General features: G+C 47.1%; 1 protein-coding gene across 1 annotated transcript; it reads right to left on the reverse strand.

Moving 5' to 3' along the window:
- Nucleotides 1-10,371: 10,371 nt before the first annotated feature.
- Nucleotides 10,372-24,379, reverse strand: LOC125886132 (myelin and lymphocyte protein-like). The gene is made up of 4 exons (XM_049572107.1): nucleotides 24,068-24,379; nucleotides 15,529-15,696; nucleotides 13,850-13,975; nucleotides 10,372-11,086 (listed from the first exon to the last, which is right to left on the reverse strand). The coding sequence occupies exons 1-4, from the start codon at nucleotides 24,155-24,157 to the stop codon at nucleotides 11,012-11,014; spliced, it is 459 nt and encodes a 152-aa protein (XP_049428064.1). The 5' UTR covers nucleotides 24,158-24,379; the 3' UTR covers nucleotides 10,372-11,011.
- Between the last annotated feature and the right edge of the window lie 268 nt (nucleotides 24,380-24,647).

Consider the following 24,647-nt stretch of genomic DNA (forward strand, 5'->3'; position numbering starts at 1 on the left):
AGCAGGATTTGAAGTCAGCGAGGTAACTTCAGGGTTAACTCTGGTTTTCAGAACCATGAAGCTGATTCTCTTTTTACCGGGACAAATCACCATGGTAACTGATGCTGAACTGAGGCCTCAGTACTGTGAAAGCAGTTCATCTTCCCCAGGATATCTCCTCCTCCTCTGCTCTGACTCACCCGTCACATCCAGCGTCTGGATAACTGCTGCTACAGAGCTGGTTATGAACTAGTTCAGTCAACTCTGGGTTTTCCTATCAGCCACCAGCACGTTCATGTGAAAGAGGCGGGGCTGTTAATGATGAGTGACATCATCAGAACCATTCATGAAGTACTTCATATGATATGAGATGAAACGGTACAGAAAGTGTCTGCGACTGTGAGACAGTCAAATGTCAGTGGGATGTAAACGATACTCTGTGATCTTCTAACGGGAAATGTAGAAACACTGAAAACACTCTCCAAAAATTCACCTTCAGCCGAGACTTGAATGACGTGCAGGTGTCACTGAGCTGTGTGTGACATTAGTATAGAGTATCTTATTTATTTAGTGTGGTGATGATGGTGATGATGATGATGATGATGATGATGAAACTCCTCTGAATGTGTCACATAAAACACTTCAAAGTAACACCAGACTGTTTCTCAAGTAAAGGCTGGAAGAGTAGTTGATGGCTGACGACGTGCCTCTGAGCCAAACGTGTCATTGATAATAAGGAGAGCTGATTAACAGTGTGTGGATTATTTGACTCATGAAATATGATGTGTTTTTATCCTCGTTCTCATCACACAGGTGTCTCATGTTATTCTGAGCTGCAGTGATGAATCACAGTGTCAAATATCAACACTGTCACTGCCACTCAAATAAACTCTGCATCAGTTCAGATCCTGTTCACATCATGTGTTTAGTGTGTAAACCATCTGTGTGTTTGTTTTCAAAGCAGTGGGAATAATGACATGATTCCACTGACCTATAACAATATATAGACCACTCTATTTTACCTCAGACTGCAGACTTTTGTCTTCAGTGATCTGATTGGTCAGAGGTCAGGTGGTCAATAGGCTGTGATCGGGTTATCTGTTCAGCATCAGTTACCATGGTGATTTATCACAATGAAAAGAGAACCAGCTTCATAGGACTGAGAGCCAGAGTTAACCCTGAAGTGACCTCACTGACTCCAAATCCTGCTTCGTGGTCCAGACCTCAGGTTAACTCCAGAGTATCTGATCATAGACTGGGAAGGCGTAGTGGGCTGTAGTGGGTTTAGCTCCAGTGCTTACACTTTTGGATCGGGCCCACTGCGTCACCAAGGCCCAACATTGTGGACCTGTTTGGACCCTGAGAGCGCTGCCGTCTGATATGAAAGGGTCTCAGCTCAGACACTGGAAAGTCTTTTCTCATGAAGGGGCGGCTCTCTCTTGGTCAAACCTTTGCGTTACTTCAAAATAATACATTCACTTATTTCATCAGGAGGACTTGTTGCATCCTGCAGGTGTTGACTGAGCTGGAGGTCAGACCTGTGTGCTGACCTTTTCTTCATGGACTTTAGTGCACGAGGACGCACAGCAGGCACCAGTTGACCAGGATAAAAACATACTTGTGGCTGCAGAGAAACATCCACTGCTCAGAAAAGTTTGAAGACAAACTCTCCAACAAACGACTGGATAAAAACTGTCACCGAAACAACCTTTGGATAAACTGACCTTCATCATAAGACCACAGCATGATCATGTGTAAGATAGAGGAGGACAAACAGACCCAGAACAAAAGGAAACTGAAGTAGTTTTGGCTGGTCTGCACGGCTTCCATCGTCTTTAGTTTCATGGAGATGCTCTGCTATTATCACCTGCTGCCTTCATCAATTATACATCACAGCCACAGTTCACTGACCCGCCATACTGCCTATCAGCCTCACACTGTGTGTGTGTGTGTGTGTGTGTGTGTGTGTGTGTGTCTCAGCCTGCCCTGTATTTACTCCCTGCCATACTCCATTAAACCTGGTTTCATGTTCTTGTTGTTGTTCTCAGTGCTGCTGGTTGGGCACCAGTATAAAGAACACTAAGCCTGAATATTTGGACATTATGTCCCGCCAGCGTCAGTGGACAGTTTCATCAAGTTTGTTCAACCATCAGGTTAACCACCTGTTCCAAAGTGCTAAAGAATATATTATGGTTTGTGTTTTTCAATGTTAGTGCTTGTTTTATTGCTACTGCTCCTTTTTTCTTACTGTGAAATGTTGTACTGTCTTAATTTGTTTTTATGTTAATGGGACTACGGATTGGAAATTAGCGTCAAGCTACAGTCCGGCATCTTTACATGTTTTAACATGTTCATCAATGTGCACTGTCCCATTCAAATAAACAAATAAACATAAACAATAAACATAAAGATAATTCTGTTTCTAATGATAATAACGCACACAGTCACAGGAATACACTGCAAACCCCAATTCATCCACTACACAAAATGTTAATGTGAAAAACAAAATACAATCTGGGCTACAAAAACTCAACCCTGTGAGCTTGACACAATTTTTTAAAATGTTTTTTGTGTCGACAATTGTCAGCGTGGGTTTCCTCCAGGTGCTCTGACATGTTCTCCCTGTGTCAGCGTGGGTTTCCTCCAGGTGCTCTGACATGTTCTCCCTGTGTCAGCGTGGGTTTCCTCCAGGTGCTCCCACATGTTCTCCCTGTGTCAGCGTGGGCTTCCTCCAGGTGCTCTGACATGTTCTCCCTGTGTCAGCGTGGGCTTCCTCCAGGTGCTCTGACATGTTCTCCCTGTGTCAGCGTGGGTTTCCTCCAGGTGCTCTGACATGTTCTCCCTGTGTCAGCGTGGGTTTCCTCCAGGTGCTCTGACATGTTCTCCCTGTGTCAGTGTGGGTTTCCTCCAGGTGCTCTGACATGTTCTCCCCGTGTCAGCGTGGGTTTCCTCCAGGTGCTCCCACATGTTCTCCCCGTGTCAGCGTGGGTTTCCTCCAGGTGCTCTGACATGTTCTCCCGGTGTCAGCGTGGGTTTCCTCCAGGTGCTCTGACATGTTCTCCCGGTGTCAGCGTGGGTTTCCTCCAGGTGCTCTGACATGTTCTCCCGGTGTCAGTGTGGGTTTCCTCCAGGTGCTCTGACATGTTCTCCCTGTGTCAGCGTGGGTTTCCTCCAGGTGCTCTGACATGTTCTCCCTGTGTCAGTGTGGGCTTCCTCCAGGTGCTCCCACATGTTCTCCCTGTGTCAGTGTGGGTTTCCTCCAGGTGCTCCCACATGTTCTCCCTGTGTCAGCATGGGTTTCCTCCAGGTGCTCTGACATGTTCTCCCCGTGTCAGCGTGGGCTTCCTCCAGGTGCTCTGACATGTTCTCCCCATGTCAGCGTGGGTTTCCTCCAGGTGCTCTGACATGTTCTCCCGGTGTCAGGGTGGGTTTCCTCCAGGTGCTCTGACATGTTCTCCCCGTGTCAGCGTGGGTTTCGTCCAGGTGCTCTGACATGTTCTCCCCGTGTCAGCGTGGGTTTCCTCCAGGTGCTCTGACATGTTCTCCCTGTGTCAGTGTGGGTTTCCTCCAGGTGCTCTGACATGTTCTCCCCGTGTCAGCGTGGGTTTCCTCCAGGTGCTCTGACATATTCTCCCTGTGTCAGTGTGAGTTTCCTCCAGGTGCTCTGACATGTTCTCCCTGTGTCAGCGTGGGTTTCCTCCAGGTGCTCTGACATGTTCTCCCCGTGTCAGCGTGGGCTTCCTCCAGGTGCTCTGACATGTTCTCCCCATGTCAGCGTGGGTTTCCTCCAGGTGCTCTGATATGTTCTCCCCATGTCAGCGTGGGTTTCCTCCAGGTGCTCTGACATGTTCTCCCTGTGTCAGCGTGGGTTTCCTCCAGGTGCTCTGACATGTTCTCCCTGTGTCAGCGTGGGTTTCCTCCAGGTGCTCTGACATGTTCTCCCCGTGTCAGCGTGGGTTTCCTCCAGGTGCTCTGACATGTTCTCCCTGTGTCAGTGTGGGTTTCCTCCAGGTGCTCCCACATGTTCTCCCACATGTTCTCCCTGTGTCAGTGTGGGTTTCCTCCAGGTGCTCCCACATGTTCTCCCTGTGTCAGCGTGGGTTTCCTCCAGGTGCTCTGACATGTTCTCCCCGTGTCAGCGTGGGCTTCCTCCAGGTGCTCTGACATGTTCTCCCCGTGTCAGCGTGGGTTTCCTCCAGGTGCTCCCACATGTTCTCCCTGTGTCAGCGTGGGCTTCCTCCAGGTGCTCCCACATGTTCTCCCCGTGTCAGTGTGGGTTTCCTCCAGGTGCTCCCACATGTTCTCCCTGTGTCAGTGTGGGCTTCCTCCAGGTGCTCCCACATGTACTCCCTGTGTCAGCGTGGGTTTCCTCCAGGTGCTCCCACATGTTCTCCCTGTGTCAGTGTGGGTTTCCTCCAGGTGCTCTGACATGTTCTCCCGGTGTCAGAGTGGGTTTCCTCCAGGTGCTCTGACATGTTCTCCCCGTGTCAGCGTGGGTTTCCTCCAGGTGCTCTGACATGTTCTCCCCGTGTCAGTGTGGGTTTCCTCCAGGTGCTCCCACATGTTCTCCCTGTGTCAGTGTGGGCTTCCTCCAGGTGCTCCCACATGTTCTCCCCGTGTCAGTGTGGGTTTCCTCCAGGTGCTCTGACATGTTCTCCCCGTGTCAGCGTGGGTTTCCTCCAGGTGCTCTGACATGTTCTCCCTGTGTCAGTGTGGGTTTCCTCCAGGTGCTCTGACATGTTCTCCCCGTGTCAGTGTGAGTTTCCTCCAGGTGCTCTGACATGTTCTCCCTGTGTCAGCGTGGGTTTCCTCCAGGTGCTCTGACATGTTCTCCCCGTGTCAGCGTGGGCTTCCTCCAGGTGCTCTGACATGTTCTCCCCATGTCAGCGTGGGTTTCCTCCAGGTGCTCTGATATGTTCTCCCCATGTCAGCGTGGGTTTCCTCCAGGTGCTCTGACATGTTCTCCCTGTGTCAGCGTGGGTTTCCTCCAGGTGCTCTGACATGTTCTCCCTGTGTCAGCGTGGGTTTCCTCCAGGTGCTCTGACATGTTCTCCCCGTGTCAGCGTGGGTTTCCTCCAGGTGCTCTGACATGTTCTCCCTGTGTCAGTGTGGGTTTCCTCCAGGTGCTCCCACATGTTCTCCCTGTGTCAGTGTGGGTTTCCTCCAGGTGCTCCCACATGTTCTCCCTGTGTCAGCGTGGGTTTCCTCCAGGTGCTCTGACATGTTCTCCCCGTGTCAGCGTGGGCTTCCTCCAGGTGCTCTGACATGTTCTCCCCGTGTCAGCGTGGGTTTCCTCCAGGTGCTCTGACATGTTCTCCCCGTGTCAGCGTGGGCTTCCTCCAGGTGCTCTGACATGTTCTCCCCATGTCAGCGTGGGTTTCCTCCAGGTGCTCTGATATGTTCTCCCCATGTCAGCGTGGGTTTCCTCCAGGTGCTCTGACATGTTCTCCCTGTGTCAGCGTGGGTTTCCTCCAGGTGCTCTGACATGTTCTCCCTGTGTCAGCGTGGGTTTCCTCCAGGTGCTCTGACATGTTCTCCCTGTGTCAGCGTGGGTTTCCTCCAGGTGCTCTGACATGTTCTCCCTGTGTCAGTGTGGGTTTCCTCCAGGTGCTCCCACATGTTCTCCCTGTGTCAGTGTGGGTTTCCTCCAGGTGCTCCCACATGTTCTCCCTGTGTCAGCGTGGGTTTCCTCCAGGTGCTCTGACATGTTCTCCCCGTGTCAGCGTGGGCTTCCTCCAGGTGCTCTGACATGTTCTCCCCGTGTCAGCGTGGGTTTCCTCCAGGTGCTCTGAAATGTTCTCCCTGTGTCAGCGTGGGCTTCCTCCAGGTGCTCCGACATGTTCTCCCCGTGTCAGTGTGGGTTTCCTCCAGGTGCTCCCACATGTTCTCCCTGTGTCAGTGTGGGCTTCCTCCAGGTGCTCCCACATGTTCTCCCTGTGTCAGCGTGGGTTTCCTCCAGGTGCTCGCACATGTTCTCCCTGTGTCAGTGTGGGTTTCCTCCAGGTGCTCTGACATGTTCTCCCTGTGTCAGCGTGGGTTTCCTCCAGGTGCTCTGACATGTTCTCCCCGTGTCAGCGTGGGTTTCCTCCAGGTGCTCTGACATGTTCTCCCCGTGTCAGCGTGGGTTTCCTCCAGGTGCTCTGACATGTTCTCCCTGTGTCAGTGTGGGCTTCCTCCAGGTGCTCCCACATGTTCTCCCTGTGTCAGCGTGGGTTTCCTCCAGGTGCTCCCACATGTTCTCCCTGTGTCAGCGTGGGTTTCCTCCAGGTGCTCTGACATGTTCTCCCCGTGTCAGCGTGGGCTTCCTCCAGGTGCTCTGACATGTTCTCCCCGTGTCAGCGTGGGTTTCCTCCAGGTGCTCCCACATGTTCTCCCCGTGTCAGCGTGGGCTTCCTCCAGGTGCTCCCACATGTTCTCCCTGTGTCAGCGTGGGCTTCCTCCAGGTGCTCCCACATGTTCTCCCCGTGTCAGTGTGGGTTTCCTCCAGGTGCTCCCACATGTTCTCCCTGTGTCAGTGTGGGCTTCCTCCAGGTGCTCCCACATGTTCTCCCTGTGTCAGCGTGGGTTTCCTCCAGGTGCTCCCACATGTTCTCCCTGTGTCAGTGTGGGTTTCCTCCAGGTGCTCTGACATGTTCTCCCTGTGTCAGCGTGGGTTTCCTCCAGGTGCTCTGACATGTTCTCCCCGTGTCAGCGTGGGTTTCCTCCAGGTGCTCTGACATGTTCTCCCTGTGTCAGTGTGGGCTTCCTCCAGGTGCTCCCACATGTTCTCCCTGTGTCAGTGTGGGCTTCCTCCAGGTGCTCCCACATGTTCTCCCTGTGTCAGCGTGGGTTTCCTCCAGGTGCTCTGACATGTTCTCCCCGTGTCAGCGTGGGCTTCCTCCAGGTGCTCTGACATGTTCTCCCCGTGTCAGCGTGGGTTTCCTCCAGGTGCTCTGACATGTTCTCCCTGTGTCAGTGTGGGCTTCCCCCAGATGCTCTGACATGTTCTCCCTGTGTCAGCGTGGGCTTCCTCCAGGTGCTCCCACATGTTCTCCCCGTGTCAGTGTGGGTTTCCTCCAGGTGCTCCCACATGTTCTCCCTGTGTCAGCGTGGGTTTCCTCCAGGTGCTCTGACATGTTCTCCCTGTGTCAGTGTGGGTTTCCTCCAGGTGCTCTGACATGTTCTCCCCGTGTCAGTGTGAGTTTCCTCCAGGTGCTCTGACATGTTCTCCCCGTGTCAGCGTGGGTTTCCTCCAGGTGCTCTGACATGTTCTCCCTGTGTCAGTGTGGGCTTCCTCCAGGTGCTCCCACATGTTCTCCCTGTGTCAGCGTGGGTTTCCTCCAGGTGCTCTGACATGTTCTCCCTGTGTCAGCGTGGGTTTCCTCCAGGTGCTCTGACATGTTCTCCCCGTGTCAGCGTGGGCTTCCTCCAGGTGCTCTGACATGTTCTCCCCATGTCAGCGTGGGTTTCCTCCAGGTGCTCTGACATGTTCTCCCCATGTCAGCGTGGGTTTCCTCCAGGTGCTCTGACATGTTCTCCCCGTGTCAGTGTGGGCTTCCTCCAGGTGCTCTGACATGTTTTCCCTGTGTCAGTGTGGGTTTCCTCCAGGTGCTCTGACATGTTCTCCCCGTGTCAGTGTGGGCTTCCTCCAGGTGCTCTGACATGTTCTCCCTGTGTCAGCGTGGGTTTCCTCCAGGTGCTCCCACATGTTCTCCCTGTGTCAGTGTGGGTTTCCTCCAGGTGCTCCCACATGTTCTCCCCGTGTCAGCGTGGGTTTCCTCCAGGTGCTCCCACATGTTCTCCCTGTGTCAGCGTGGGTTTCCTCCAGGTGCTCCCACATGTTCTCCCCGTGTCAGTGTGGGTTTCCTCCAGGTGCTCTGACATGTTCTCCCTGTGTCAGCGTGGGTTTCCTCCAGGTGCTCTGACATGTTCTCCCCGTGTCAGCGTGGGTTTCCTCCAGGTGCTCTGACATGTTCTCCCTGTGTCAGCGTGGATTTCCTCCAGGTGCTCCCACATGTTCTCCCTGTGTCAGCGTGGGTTTCCTCCAGGTGCTCCCACATGTTCTCCCCGTGTCAGCGTGGGTTTCCTCCAGCTGGCTCCTCCAAATATTGTACAACAAACCTAAAACAATGAGCTTTTGGGCAGCAGTACGATGTGTTATGTTTGGAGGAGAGATGTCTTCATACAGACCTTTGAACACTGAGTCTGGTTTTTTTCATCTGAAATTGTCGCACGTCTAAAAATATACGACCTCATGTTGTGTCAGTCACATTGGCACAGAGTCTGAAACTTTTGTCCATCATTGAAATTTTCCGAACAGTTTTGATTTTCTGCATTTTTCGCCTCTGTGAGGTCCTTTAGAGACATCTGACCAAGAATCAGCCACAACAAGACATAAACCATAGACAGAATCATTTCATAACTCAGATAGCTCATGTGGATGATGATGACGAGGAGGAGGTTGCGGATTACACGCAGAATGTGGAGGACAGCTACGCCCCCTCATGCAGCTGCGGTGCCAAATGAAAGACAGATAGGGAGTTGGTACGACTTCCTTTTTACTCCTCCTGTTTCGTTTGTAAAAAGTTAGTGTGAACAGGAACCAAACCAAAACTAGGATGAACCAAACTAGCGGTGTCACTGCAGCCTTGGAGACGGTCTGTGTGGAGGGATGGACCATCTGAACACTGTGACAGATTGATTTCTTCAGACAGGAAACATCTGAAAAGCTGCATTACAAACAAAAGTTTCTTCATCAATTATTAAACACATTTTTATTGCTGTGTTTCACACTTTGCTGCTCATTACTTTTTATGGATTGTAATGATTTCTTTCTTTATCGGTGTAGTTTTGAGGTAATATCAGTGTCTGGTGTAAATGTCAAAGCTGTATTGGGAATAAGTTTGATGGAAAAAAATCAGATCTAACAGGATGTAAGTGTGTCTCTGACTTCCTGTACAGACTGAGGGCAGCTGGAAACAGTCCGACTCGTCTGCAGCTCTTTGTCACCGTCACTTGCTGCTGCCGCCTGATCTCGTCCACTCTCCAGGCGAGGCGCAGCTCATCTCCAACGAGCCTAGTGTCTCCCTCTCAGTGGTGTGTGAACTCTGACCTCTCTGCCCTCCTCGCTTCACTTGATGTCACCGCTGATGAAATATTCATAGGTGTCAACAGCCGGCATCACCTTCACCTGCCCCACCCCACCCACTGTTACCCTGGAGACGACACAACACAGCACATGATGTCGTGTTGTAGCAACAGTGTAATGGAGAGCAGTCAGGATTTACTCTCGTTCAGTCTGCCCAGAGTGGGCGGCAGACTCACAAATCTATCGGCTGAAAGTGAAGCAGCATTACCCGACATGCCTGATCTGGAGTCACTGGATTATTTACAGTGAATGTACACAAGTTTTAAACATCACAAAAGCTGAATTACCGCCCCGTGGTTGTACGCCTCCACGAGCACACCGTTAAAGCTGCAGTTACAGTCTCCATCCATGTCAGTGAAAACATGGATGCTTCACACACAGAAGATCTATACAATCAGCACAGTTTCAAGATTAGAGTCACCAATTCAGTATCTGACCAAATGTCTCCCCTTCTGTTCCTGAGATATGACGTTAAAACATGATGATGTCACAGTCAAGCTGACCTTTGACCTTTTGACCTTCATTATTTTATCCTGTTAGACATTTGGGTCAAGTTTGGTCAGAATTAGTGACTGAATCCTTCAGCTATGGACAGAAACATGTTGTGAGGTCACACTGACCTTTGACCTCCAAATTCTAATAAGTTCCTTGTTGAGTCCAGGTGGACGTTTGTGCCGAATTTCAAGAAATTCCTTAACAGAGTTCTTGAGTTATTGTGTTCACAAGCATGAGATAGACAAGGTCACGCTGACCTATGACCTCTGACCACCAAAGTATGATCAGTTCATCTTTGTGTCCAAGTGGATGTTTGTGCCAAATGTAAGGGAATTTAACAAATGGTCATTTTGACTTGACCAGCTGACTTCACTACAAGCTGATTGGCTGTTGAAACAGGTGACCTGCTTTAAAACCAGCTGAGTGTCAGGTGACATCATCAGCCGGCTTGAGTCGAGCTCAGACCGGCCAGTTCACACCGCTGACACTTTTCTTTGTGACGATCTAAATCAGTTACATCTCGTCGTGAATCTTTGGTCTGAACTGGACTTTGGAAACAAACATTTAAAGCTGTCGGTCAGTGGACGGCGAGCTGTCACACACAGAACTGTTCTGCTAAAAAACAAAGATGTGAGTCACTCTTTCCTGTTCGTATTTATTTGAGGACTTTTCTATGAAAAGATCCTGAATGTTCATCTGGAGCGGTTTGCTAAATAAAGTGACCGAAACACTTTCATTCAAATGTTTCAAACACATTTATTCATCCTCAGTGATGTCAACAGCATCAAAAACGTATAAAAACGAAGCATGAATGAAGTTATCAAGGCTTAAATTACAAAAACAAAAGTCTCAATATACAGCCTGGTTTAATTTCCTGCTTTGATCCATATTTAATTTGATCTTCTTGTTGAGAAAGTTATAAAAAATACAGCCTGAATTCAGCCACATCAACATCTTTCTTTCATCAGCTGAGAGCAGAACAGGAAGACGGATCTAAAGGAAAGCCATAACAAAGGTACAGCAGTGAGGGCGCTCAGAGGAGGCGGAGCTCACAGAACATGTGGGGGTGGACAGAAACAGCTCAGAAATAAAAACCAGCCTAATCAGCATTTTTGCTGGTGACTCTCACTGTGGATTCAGCGTCAGTCATGTGTGAGGCTGTAAACCTGCTGACACGCTCCGCAGCTTCTGTGGATCCATCGACAGAACTGACGAAGCCTAAACTTCTTCACGCCATCACTTCAAATCCCTGAACCCCTCCTGCTTCATACAGCCGGACGCTGAGAGACGCTGCAGTGATACAGAATCCAAACGCCTCTGCAGTCAGCCTCCATCACCGTCAGCCCTCCCCTCATCTTCACGTCGGCGTGCTGCAGCTTCATGTTCAAACTTCAAAAATCAGCTTTGTCTCTAGAAAGACTTCCATCGGATGGCAGACAGGATGGCGTGAATGAAGTAGAGGAGAGTCGCCACGTACGAGAAGACCTGAAGAGACAGAGAGAAGATGTGACTGGATGGAAGGTCGAGGTTCTTCCTCTGAGGACCAGGATAAACCAGGACAATCTGTGCCTGATGTCAGACACAACTGACATTTCCACCTTCACTCTGGCAGTGTGCTTCTGTTGTGGAGCGGGTTTGATTTTCCCTGACCGATCAATACAGACCAGCGTATCTGCCTGAATGGCTCTGCACCACTGGACAGTTGTCGTAGCCAGCAGATATACAGAGCTGCTGCTAAAGTTTAGAGAGTGATGTTTACGTCACCGTGACGACGCACACAAACACAAATAATAATAATAATAATAATAATATACTGATAAGACAGAGAACTGATGATGTTATTCAGGCTTCGATAAAATCATACTGTGAACAGTTTTTGTCAACTAGTAAATCTAGCACTGTGCATTCAGTGATATCAACCTTTAGACAAGGCTGGCAGCAGATTAAAAGCTAAGCTACGCTAACCAGCTGCTGGCTGTAGCTTCACGCCAAAATGTTGACCTGTGTTGTGCTGTGAACAGACCAATGGGAGTTCAGAATGAACCTTTTAAGAGCCAATCAGAGGGTTTCGTCAGCTGGTTTAGAGCTGAGGAAGAAAACAGGGTCTGATCTGCTTAACACGTAACGGTGAGGGCCGGGGAAACTGTTGTTAGGAGCGTAACCTGTCGCCCAGCGGCAGCAGCCACGTAACTGTCAGCTGACAAAACAAACAACGATGTCGGCCTGCAGGAGAAAAGCCGTGGTAGATTTCCTAGTTCAGCCACAGCATCCAGATTTCTCCTTAGTCATTAGTTCAAGGTCGACACAGCACGTTCAGCGTCATACTCACGTTTGGCCGTGTTGTTGAGCTAGTTTGTCTCTGTCAAGTAGCTGACTGTTAGCAAAGATACTGGATTGCTACAAGATGGCCCACCTACAATATCAATCAATCAATCAATCAATCAATTTTATTTATAAAGCCCAATATCACAAATCACAATTTGCCTCACAGGGCTTTACAGCATACGACATCCCTCTGTCCTTATGACCCTCACAGCTGATCAGGAAAAACTCCCCAAAAAACCCTTTAACGGGGAAAAAACGGTAGAAACCTCAGGAAGAGCAATATCCTCCCATTGTATGAAATGGTATACATTTCCGGTCTCCTAAGTAGGCGTTGTCCCCTGTACCCCAATCAAAGACGAGTATCCCCAACCTCGCTTCTGTCAACATGTGTGTTCCCTTACTGGCCGTAAGCTAAATAAATAAATGGCCCGTGAAAAAAATATTTTTTCCAGCAGATGTCTTAGTTACAACATGATTGAGCTAACTGGAGTAGTTTCATGTCGTATCCGACAACGGGAGACTTTTAACAGATGACGTCCTGATGTTAGCTTTGCTGCTGTTAGCTGTCCCTGTCAGCTGATGCTTTCTAGACATCGTGATTTCCCAAAACTGAATAAATACCACACATAGCAACACAAAACTGCTTTGCTAGCTCAATCATGTTGTAACTAAGACATCCGCTGGAAAAAATATTTTTAGTAATCCAGTATCTTTGGTGAAACTGCACTGATTTCAGCACCAGAGAGGAGATATCTGTTGTGTGTTGTTGAGACAGAGACAAGTCTTGAACAAAGTAAATTTTCTCCTGATTTGTCCGTCTGAAATTTGCCATTTTGGTGTTGGAATGTTCTGAAGGTATGTGGCTTGTGATAAATGGGTCCAATATCTGCTTCCGTGACTATGGGGCGAAAGAATCGGCCATAATCTGTAATCACGTTCATTTCTCCCACTGAAGTCAATGGACTCAGGACCTGCTGTTAGTCTCCTAAAGGGGCGTGGTGGTCGCCAATCCTACGTGACACTGATACAGGAAACTGACTCGCAGTGGACCGTCTTGGTTTATCCACCGTCTTTGCCGTTAGTCACTCACTCTACAGCAGGAACCAGCACTTCAAAATAAAAGCTCAGAGCCAGAAGTTCACTGCACTTGTGTTTGTTTTTTTTTTTTCTTTACAAACACGTTTGCGAGTCACTTGTGGTCCCCACTTTTGGACCGCGACCCACCAGTTGGGAACCACTGTCTTAGCTGACACAACTGCCTGCGTTAACAGTGACGTTCACAATCTGATTGTGTGTAAGCCTGAATGACATCATCAGTTCTCTGTCTCGTCATTCTCCCCTGACTTGTCTGTCGTCGTGGTGACCTTGTGGTGGTCCTAGCATATTTGGTGCCTATGGCGAGATTCCCCCTGGTGCCGCCTGGAGACGCATCATACTGCCATGAAAAGTGGCCTTTGGCATCAGGTCCTGTCATAATCACTGTGACCACCAGAGGTCGCTGCTTAACGTTTAACATAAATAGAGTCGTAATAAGCTGCTGTCCAAACGAGCTGTGGAGTCGTATTTTTGGGCAGGACAGTCTCAGACAATATGGACTAAATTACAACCAACAACAAAACTCTCTGTTGGATATCAGGGTCGTATCTTCCACTCGATGCCTCAGCCAGGTGCACAAGGCAGATTATCATATGTGTGGGAGCAAATTACAAATCACAGGAGGACATGAGCAGTACATGTCCTACCTGTGATTTATTCACTGTGTAATTCTCCGAGCTTTAGAAACAAAACGAGCCCAAACTTTGACACGCAGTCCGACTCCTCAAACAGAAATAATTCAGGTTTTTCGTTCTGCATTCTTACAACATGCAGCAGGTTATCATAAAGTACAAACGTGCACTCAGAGCAGGAAACAGTCTGACTCACCACTGCAGCGATGTCCAGCTTGTAGCTTTGGGAGCCAGTCCCATCGTCCAAGCCCAGGGTCACTGTAGCCAAAGCCACTGAGGCGCTGAGGTAGAAGAAGGCCGCGATGCCGTGATACGCAAAGTCCTGACAGACGAGGAAGAGGAAGAGGAAGACAAGAGAAGAATGTGAGACACTGTCTGTGGTGAGAGGTCAGTAATGCACTGGCGCAGAGTCAAAACACACACTAACTTATTGTTACACAAAACTGGTGTGTCCTGGTGTCGTGTTGCATTCACAGCGCCTGTTGTTCATAACAGAGGAAATCATGTTCTCTCTTTACTCTGACACGGGAGGAAAATGTGTCCGTGTCACAGCTGGTTCTTTCGTCTCGTTTGTTAAAGCAGTTTGGTGACGAGTTGACGAGGTGACCCGTTATCTGAGAATTCAGAATCAGAAGTTGAAAAGAACCAAAGTCATTTGGTCTCTTTCACAAATGGTCCAACCTCACAGCTGCACTGATTGTTGAGCTCAGTTCAGACCAAAGATTCACGACAAGACGAGTTGAAACGGGGAACGACTGTCAACGCTCCGCTCTGTCACGCTGTAACCTGCCACTTCACACCAAGTCAGCGAGATGAAAGGGTGACCTCTGACTACCAAAGTCTAATCACTTCATAATTGCGTTCAATGTGTCAAATCTGAAGAAATTCCCTGAAGGCGTTCTTGAGATATCGTGTTCACAAGAACGGGACGTACTTGTGCAACAGATGGGCCGAGAACGCCAAAACATAACGCCTGCGGCTGTGTCTAAAGCCAGGTGACACCATCAGCTGGCTTGAGTCCAGCTCAGACCGGCCAGTTCAAACCACCGACACTTTTCTCTGTGACGTTCTGGAACGGTTTCATCTCGTCACCAATCTTTGGTCTGAACTGGACTTTAGCTACGGGGTCTCCCAAGGGTCACAGCGAGATTTTTTTTGTCTTTGCATTTCCTTTCAGTACTTTTCCTCTTCATTCCCTCAGAGTCATCTGTGTATTTCTGCTCAGCGGCAGAACGGCCCAGTATTGATCAGCTTATTGAATATTCCTTTGAGGTGGGTCATAAGTATCCTGATGTAGTTCGACTAACTCACAGTAGCTGATCCGTCCCTCCAGGGTTTCGCAGGATGTTTTAGGGATTGTTGCAGCTACTGAAGGTCTGATTTCAAAGTAGCTTCTTCACTAAAAAATGTGATGTATGTTCTTTTTTTCTGTTGCAATGAATCTGCAAAAATAGCTTTGATGCTGTCTCAGACTCAGAGCTTATTATATGAGCATTCACCACCACTGTCTGTTTGCTGTTTGAATGTGGAGCCAAACCATGATGTTTTCTTCTAAACCTTTCTTAACCACATGCTTGTGTTGCACGAGGAAGTACACACACATATACGAGGTGTTTTAGCCACACTGAAGGTTGTTTTGAATATAAGCAGCAGAAACTGTACATTTCCTGTGAAACCAAGGTGTATTTTTAAAAGACACAATGCAGGTAACAAACGTAAATCGACACAGCATTCCAGAGCATTAACAACAGGCGCAGGAGGCCACCCGGCGCGTCACATGGAGATGTGACAGTCCACTGACCAAACTGTGATATTTGATGAGTTGGGAGTGAGAACGTGTTGGCTAAAATGTGTGTGTGTGTGTGTGTGACTTACTGCTGCAGCCCAGCTGCCTTTGTTGCGATGCCCCCCGCAGGCGAACACCACCATCCAGATAAAAGTCAAGCTGAAGCAGAAGACGGAGACGAACATGACCCAGCCCTGAGGGTTCTGTGGCACCACCAGCGTGCACGCCACCAAGATCCAGACCAGGCCACCGAAGATCTGCGGGAACACCAGAGACTCATGAGAGGAGGCGACGATACAGCTGACCAACATGCCCCTCCCCCTTTTTGTGTGAGACAGAGATCAGTGGAGTCACTGATTATGTGATGTGCTGAATATGACTGCCTCTGCTCGCTGTCTTCACATGTTGGATGGCGTGTTTCATGGGCTCTGAGATTCATCACAAAGTGAGGATCTCTTACTCACCATCTTGTTTCATACTCAAATGCAGGGGTGTAAATAGGGTTGTATTGGGGCCCATGGGGTGGGGGGCCCACAGAGAGAGAGACTATATGTCGGGCAGAAAACAGGTCCTCGTGAGTTATTTAAATTGTCACCTCACAAATGTGCCTGTGTTCAAAGAAAAACTTTGTTTATTTATATTTATACACCTTTGAAAAGTGAGCCCATCTCCATCATGTCTTTATTTGTATTTATCTATTTTTGGTAAATAGCCAGTAGCAGCTTAACTAAAGGTATTATTCAATTCACTTTTATTTATAAATCCCAGTATCACAAATCACAATTTGCCTCAGAGGGTTTTACAGCTAATGTAACTGAATTATTTCTTGTTGTTAAACTACATTTCGTCAGTTTTATTTATCATTTAAAAAGTAAGAGTGTTTGTGACGTTTATCTCTGAGTTATTTTTATTCTTGATTCACATCGCCTCCTCTGTACCTCCTGGGTTTCCGTAGCTCCTCCTGTCTGCCTCTCACAGTGGCCTTTTGCACATCTGCAGGTAAGTCACATTGAAAAGTGCTGCTGCGCCACTTTAGTATTTACTCTGTAATCTTTGCTGCATTGTTCACTGTTGTAGCTGCTGTTTTGTTTTGTTGTGACCTCTTACATGAGTTTTGTTCGGTTAACTTTTTGCCGCCTTTTGTGGTACAGGGAGGCGCCTTGTGTCACGTGACCAGCACAGTGCTGCAGTTTTAATGTCTGATTTCTGGTGTAAAATGTTGTTATTCTGTGTGTTCAGGAGCAGAGGTGCAGAACCAGGTGTCCAGAGGGCGATTAGTGTGTCATGTTGTCTTCTGCAGGAGGAATAAATGCTGGACAACAATATCTTCAAGTCATCATTTGCACATGCATGGTCCACACATGTTACACATCCCTCTGTCCTCGGACCCTCACAGCTGATCCGGAAAAACTCCCCCAAAAACCCTTTTACGAGGATTGAATGGTCGAAACCTCAGGAGGAGAAACTGAGGAGGGATCCCTCTGTTATAAAATGTGTGCTTACTCCACATAAACCATAAATGAAATATAAAAAAACTACAATCATGATCATGTGACAATAAGATTTAATGGTAGCTAGTTAAGGCGTGTAGCAAGCAGGGGGCACAGGGGCCCATTGTAACTACCTTACGCCTCTGCTCCAAAGTGAATTGTCCTGCTTTATGTGCACGCCGCCCCAGTCACTGCTATGTCTTTATTCACAGAGCTGTCGTTGGTGAAATAGCTTCCTACTTATCGTCTCTTTTCAATATGAAATATGTTGCGTCGTGTTGTGCCCAAAGTCAGAACTGATTTGAAAGGAAAAAGAAAAGCTTGCAGTTTCTCTGCACCCACAGCAGGGGACAATCTGCAAAATGATCTCAAGCTCCGTGACACGGTGACCTAAACGACTCTGAAACCACCGTGAATATGATGCAGTCCAGGCTGTCTGTGTGCAGCTGTTTTATCTCACTCATATTGATGTGCTTCTATTTGTGAATTTCTATCTGTGGTTGAAACGCTGTGTTGCTGCTGTTCTGTGTCTCCCTTGTAAAGAGATTTTTGATTTCAATGGGACAAACCTGGTTAAATAAAGTAAGAGTCCAGAAGTCCCAAACTCAAAGAGATTCAGGTTAAATGACACTGGAGAGGCTTCAAAAATGATTTAACAGTTTGAAGTTATGTGTATGTGGACAATTGACAGGATGACACAACATGCAGCAGAAACATGCTCAGCATGTTTGAGTCCTGTTATCTCCGTCTGACTCCACTTAACTTTGATCTTCTGATTCTCATCAGCAACTGATGAATATCTTTAACTCTCCTGATGTTCATATCTTTGCACATTTTTAGACGTTGACGTTTAACACACCTCTCCACCTCCACTGCCGTCTGATTCACATGTTGTATCTGGTCAGCTAACACGCTGCTAACAGCCAGGATCACAGAGTTCACAGAATATCAGACTGTATGCTAAACAGTTTCCCTGTGCTTCCAGTCTTCAGTGTACATATGATAACACAGATTTATGTCTTTTTTCCTGTCACATTAATCATCTGACAACCTCTGAGATTTATCTGGTGACCATTTGGAAGGGCCTGAGCCCTCGGTTGGGAACCAATGGGCTAAACTTGCTGACTGTTGTGATGTCATATATGATAATATATCCAACACGTTCTCATCCCTGGTCATCACATATTGCTGCTTTGTCAGTGGACTTTTGCATCGACATGTAAGCGCTGTATCCTGCAGAATCTGCTGCTGACGTTCCTGGACAGGATGTCAACAAAAGCCTCATGGTTTGGCTCTATATTCATACAGGAAGCAAACAGCTGCCTTCCAGGTGAAGATCTGGTGCTTGTTGGACCCACACACCTCCCCTCCCGCCCTCCCTCCTGTTACCAGCAGCGTTTCAAACTAACACCGCCCAGCTGCATATCATACTGACACAACCGGTGCCGTCCAGCCGACCGGCAGCGTGTCACGTCACTGTGAAGGGTTCTGTCAGGCCACGTTACAAACTGATGCCGCCCTGCGTCATATCATACCGCTGTGAATGGTGGCTTTTGGCGTCGCTGTCTGACGCTGAAATCACTGGGAACTGATTAGTTCAGAGATACATCAGTCAGAGGGACCAGGCTTTACTGCAACACTTTAACTACATCAAGCTGACCGTACTTTTGTCCTTTTGATTTAAGGAGGATTTGGAAAAGGCAAATTAATATTTCTCCTTATGTTTCCCCTTAACTGGTGAAACAGACGGCACTGAGAGTTCAGGAGTTACTCAAGCAATGGTAGTGTGTGTGGAGACATGAATATGAAACATATTGGGGCTGAAAGGGTTAACAACATGATGATGATGATGATGATGATGATGCACCTCTAACGTTAGCTAGGTAGCATGTTTATTTCTATCACTGACTAACCTGGCGGTTCCTTAAGGTTCATTTATTCTTGCTCAGCCTAAGAAAATAGATCCGTTTGTTTCGGATGTGTTTTTTTCTCGGCTTGGCATCAATATGCTGCCATGCTCACTACATGGCACAGAAAGTGTCAACAAGATAAGACATAAGATAAGATAAGATAAGATAAGACATAAGATAAGAGATAAGATAAGATAAGACATAAGATAAGAGATAAGATAAGATAAGATAAGATAAGACATAAGATAAGAGATAAGATAAGAGATAAGATAAGATAAGAGATAAGATAAGAGATAAGATAAGATAAGATAAGACATAAGATAAGAGATAAGATAAGATAAGACATAAGATAAGAGATAAGATAAGATAAGATAAGACATAAGATAAGAGATAAGATAAGATAAGACATAAGATAAGAGATAAGATAAGATAAGACATAAGATAAGAGATAAGATAAGATAAGACATAAGATAAGATAAGAGATAAGATAAGACATAAGATGAGACACACCTTTATTGATCCCATAATTGAGAAATTCCAGTGTTACAGCAGTCAAGGAGAAAGAGTCAGATTAAAGATTTCAAAATTAAACTTAAAAAACTTAAATAACTAGGCATGCAAATAAGTACAAAATCCAAGAGACAGCGATAAATAACAATAACAATAACAATAATAATAATAATAATAATGAAAAACATAGGAAGTGGATAATAATGAGCAGTGGATAAAGGGAGCACATCTAATGATTGTATGTGCAAAACAGCAGACAGCTGTGGTGTCAATAAAGTGTCCATAGTGTCCCTAAAGTGTCCATAAAGTGTCCATAGTGTCAATAAAGTGTCCATAGTGTCCCTAAAGTGTCCATAAAGTGTCCATAGTGTCAATAAAGTGTCCATAGTGTCCCTAAAGTGTCCCTAAAGTGTCCATGGTGTCCCTAAAGTGTCCATAGTGTCAATAAAGTGTCCATGGTGTCCCTAAAGTGTCCATAGTGTCCCTAAAGTGTCCATAAAGTGTCCATAGTGTCAATAAAGTGTCCATAGTGTCCCTAAAGTGTCCATAAAGTGTCCATAGTGTCAATAAAGTGTCCATAGTGTCCCTAAAGTGTCCATAAAGTGTCCATAGTGTCAATAAAGTGTCCATGGTGTCCCTAAAGTGTCCATAGTGTCAATAAAGTGTCCATGGTGTCCCTAAAGTGTCCATAGTGTCCCTAAAGTGTCCCTAAAGTGTCCATTGTGTCCCTAAAGTGTCCATGGTGTCAATAACGTGTCCATGGTGTCCCTAAAGTGTCCATAGTGTCCCTAAAGTGTCCATGGTGTCCCTAAAGTGTCCATGGTGTCCCTAAAGTGTCCATAGTGTCCCTAAAGTGTCCATGGTGTCCCTAAAGTGTCCATAGTGTCCATAAAGTGTCCATAGTGTCCCTAAAGTGTCCATAGTGTCCCTAAAGTGTCCATGGTGCAGTCTACTGTGAGCAGTGCTGGTTATGTAGCCTGACAGCAGCAGCAGGAAGGACCTGTGATAGCGTTCCTTCACACACTTTGGGTGAATCAGTCTATCGCTGAAGGAGCTCTCCAGAGCTTTTATCTCCTCCTGCAGAGGATGGGAGTCATTAGTCCTCAGAGACGACATCCTCCTGTCTGCAGCCGAGACGCTGCTGCCCCAGCAGACCACTCTGTAAAAGATGGCTGATGCCACCACAGTGTCAAAGAAGGTCTTCAGGAGCGCCCCCTGCACTCCAAAACACCTGAGCCGCCTCAGCAGGTAGAGTCTGCTTTGGCCTTTCCTGTACAGTGCTGTTATGTGATCAGTCCAGTCCAGTTTATTGTTAAGATCAACACCCAGGTACTGATAAGATGTCACCATCTCAATGTCCTAACAAGGTGCAGGAAACCCAAAATATGATGCCACCACAGTATCAAAGAAGGTCTTCAGGAGCGCCCCCTGCACTCCAAAACACCTGAGCCACCTCAGCAGGTAGAGTCTGCTTTGGCCTTTCCTGTACAGTGCTGTTATGTGATCAGTCCAGTCCAGTTTATTGTTAAGATCAACACCCAGGTACTGATAAGATGTCACCATCTCAATGTCCTAACAAGGTGCAGGAAACCCAAAATATGATGGACGCAGGGTCTCAGGAGGTTAAAGATGAGCAGAGTGCGTCTCTTTAACTCTTCGTTAGCTGTCGGATGTGTTCCCATCATTTTGCCTATCCTGTATTTCCAGCACAGAGCAGGGCGTCGCCGCCTCCGTTCACTCTACACCTCTGATGATTGACAGGCTGCATTATTCATGGAGCTCCACCAGACTCCACCTGCTCACACACTCTCTGTTTCTGTGTGAGTGTTGGTTTCACAACGTCACGTCTGTATTGCAATGAATTGTGGGTTATTAAATCAGTTAAGTCTGCACCCTAAGTGGACTTTCTGAAAGTCTGCGCAGAGTCTGCTTGAGGCCGCTGTGGACTGGATGAATTGTGGATTTGGAGCCGTCAGCACTCCCAGACTTCTCGAGTCAGTGACATCCGGACATTTGGATTCAGCCATAAAGCTGTGCTGAGGTGAAATGAAGAGCACTTCCTGGTTCAGAGTTCATCTCTTTTTCTTATTCAAACTTCCTGTGACTGCGACACACCAAAGGGTCAGCCCAAACCTCAAGGCTCATATCTGTGCACAATGTTTCTCTAACGTGTGTAATCACTCTTGTCACAACATGAGACAATAGCGACAGAATAAAATAGGACGGTTAGCTTTCATGATCCTGTCCGCATATTTATTTTTTCCTCTTATCTTTCAGTGGTAGGTCTTCTTCGCTGGTGCTTTGCTGTCATTTGCTTCGTACCATAAAGCGATCCATCGTCACGACATTCTCCTTCCAACTCTTATCGTCCCTCACACTGGCTGCCGATTGAGCCTTAAGCTCCGCCTCCAGGGGCGACTGCAAAACGAGCCTGTGCTTTCTCTCAGCCGGCTTTTTCATGTGAAGCCATCAAAGAATGGAACAGGCTTCCTGACGCTTTGAGAAATACCACACGTTATCGCAGTTTCTCCCGTGAAATGAAAAAGTGGATTTTAAGCAGTCAGTCTCGTCAGCACTGATCTCAGACAGATGTTAGAGGTTACCTCAGCAGGTACACAGATGTCACATGTTTCCGTCATGGGTGCACGTGCTGCTAACTTTGCCACGTGTGACGTATTTATTGTATATTTCTTACTGTAAATTGTGCTGTGCAGCCTGTGCCTGCCATGTTTGTTGTGTGAGGCAGAGAAACTGTTAACTGTCACTGAAATATTGTATTTCCACCATGTGATGTGCGCTCACTGTCTTGTTGCTTATATGAGGCATCCGCAGCAGTAACCTGCTCACTGTATAAGGTCGTTACTGTACATTTCATATTGTCGTCTGTACCGTGCAGTGTGAACTTACTGTAAGGCGCCTGCACTGGTAACCTGGGGTCTCATTTATACAACAGCTCCAAACTAAAAATGTCATCCGGACAAAAGTCAAAAATGGCTTTTGCGTGGGAAGTGGCGTTTGCCTCTTTCAGGCCTCGCTTTGTGTTCATAAATGAGACCCTCTGTCACTTTACAAGGTTAGCTACGGTGTTTTTATTAGATTGTATTTTGTACCGTGCAGCGTGTGCGTACTGCTTCTATCATGGTAGGCTCGTGGCTTTGCTGTAGTCTGTATCGCACCTTGAGTTTTATTTTTTTCATTGCGTTATGTGAAGGACTACAGATGGAAATAAGCGTATTGCTAAATCTGCTGCAACCATGTTTTCATTTCATGTAAATGATTAGTGTCATTGCACGCTGTCCTTTTAGGAACCAAATAAACTAAACTGATCATTCTCACGCTCAAACAGTGACAGACAGGTTTTTGACATTCAGACATTCTGAAATTCAGACATTTCTGAGCTGTAGTTTGCCTCTTAATCAGGAAATGGGAGCAGCAACATACTGAAATTATCATCAAACATTCATTCATAACTGTATGTGTGGGCGCAGTTGAATTTTGCAATAATAATGTGTGGTTATCACAAAGTCCCACAGCACACTGCTGGAGAAGCACTGCAGCTATCAAACCTCAGCTCAACACTTTATATTTCTATAGTTCAGTGACATTTAAAGAACTTGATGTGCTTGTTGTTTTTATGTTCATATGACACAGAATGAAACACTCCAACAACAAAACAGTTCACCTGACACAGAGTTCCTGTCAGACATGTGACACATTTATTTAGTGTCTGATGAACTCAACTTTTCTCTCACTGCGTTGGACTAAACTAAACGTTTGGAGCCGTTTCTAAAATATGTGAAGTGAGTGAGTGAACTGGGTTTTACAGTGTTGATGGATTGTTGCACACTCTCACTACTGTTCATTGTTTTAAGCAGCTTCGTTGTTATGACGTGTCGGATCATCAGTTCAGAATGTGCCTTACTGTTATGTGCCTTCACGTGCTCTGGTGTGTCTCTTTATATGTGTGTGTGTGTGTGTGTGTGTGTGTGTGTGTGTGTCTTTTACACGCAACAAGAATTGTATGCTGCTCAAACAGATTTGTTTGAGAAATATGACATGATGACGAAGACTTTAAAGGCCTCAGATTCTGTTCACACGTCACATTTAACTGTTGTCTTTCTGTCTTGTCTCTGTCTTACACCACAGATTGCTCCTTCATGACATTTCACTTGTGTAACGGGACGGGAAGTCTTCACTGTCTGACTCTGAGTTGGCAGCAGCATCATGGCTCAGTGAGACATCAGGCAATAATCTGATGACAACAATATCAATGCTGAAGGTTTTCTCAACCAGGAGGAGAAATGTGGTGAAATACCTCCTGACTTGTTCTCTGCAGAGTTTCTTCTTTCAGGAAATAAAAACTGTGAATCAGAATCTGTGTGAAAGGAGTGAAATATTCAGAGGGAATTTAGATTTAGGTTTCCTTTTCTTCAATAAGATTTTTTAGGATTTACATGGAGTCGTTTGTTGAAAAGCAGCTGCTGATGTGAATAAACGTGTCCATCAGTCAGCAACAGGTTCACTATCAGCTGCTCTCAGCTGTCATCAGTGTTCAGGACACAACAGTCAGACTTTATGTTCAGTTTACGAGTTTAAACTCGTTATACGGGATGTTCTCCTGAGTGCGTAAAAGCTGCGTAAACGTGACCGCACCGGAGACAAACAGTCATGTAAAGCAGATTAAACCGTGCGGTGCAGCTGGAGCTGCTGTTTCTTACCAGCTCAGGCAGGTAGAGGATGTCGGGGATGGTCGTGCATATTCCGATCCCGCTGGGGAGGTTCCCCATGGTGGCAGTGTTGGAGGCCATCCTGCTGCTGCTGCTGCTGCTCGGACTGAAGCGGGACTCGGAGCTGCTGCGTTAAAACCAGGAGGAGCCGACCGGAAAAACCGGAATCTCCATCAGCCGAGCGGAGAGACACACCCGGCGGCCCGCACACACCGGAGCTGCTGCTCAGAGTGGCGATGAGCCCGCTGAGCTGCGCCGGAAGTTCAGAGTGAGACAGACTTATCAATGTTTGACCAGCGTGACTCATTTATCACCATGACAACCTGCAGCAGCAGCTCTGCATCATCATCAACAACAACAACAACAACAACAACAACAACAGTAATTACGCTGTGATGACGTCAAAGTGATGGTGGTTCTTCCTGAGTTTTGTTTTTGTTTCTTGTAGATTTCGCGTCAATCAAAATTAATTGTTTTATCAAACCCACGCTGACACGGGGAGAACATGTCAGAGCACCTGGAGGAAACCCACACTGACACGGGGAGAACATGTGGAAGCACCTGGAGGAAA

This window comes from Epinephelus fuscoguttatus, linkage group LG3 (assembly GCF_011397635.1).
Source record: "Epinephelus fuscoguttatus linkage group LG3, E.fuscoguttatus.final_Chr_v1".
NCBI classification, from domain to species: Eukaryota; Metazoa; Chordata; class Actinopteri; order Perciformes; family Serranidae; genus Epinephelus; species Epinephelus fuscoguttatus.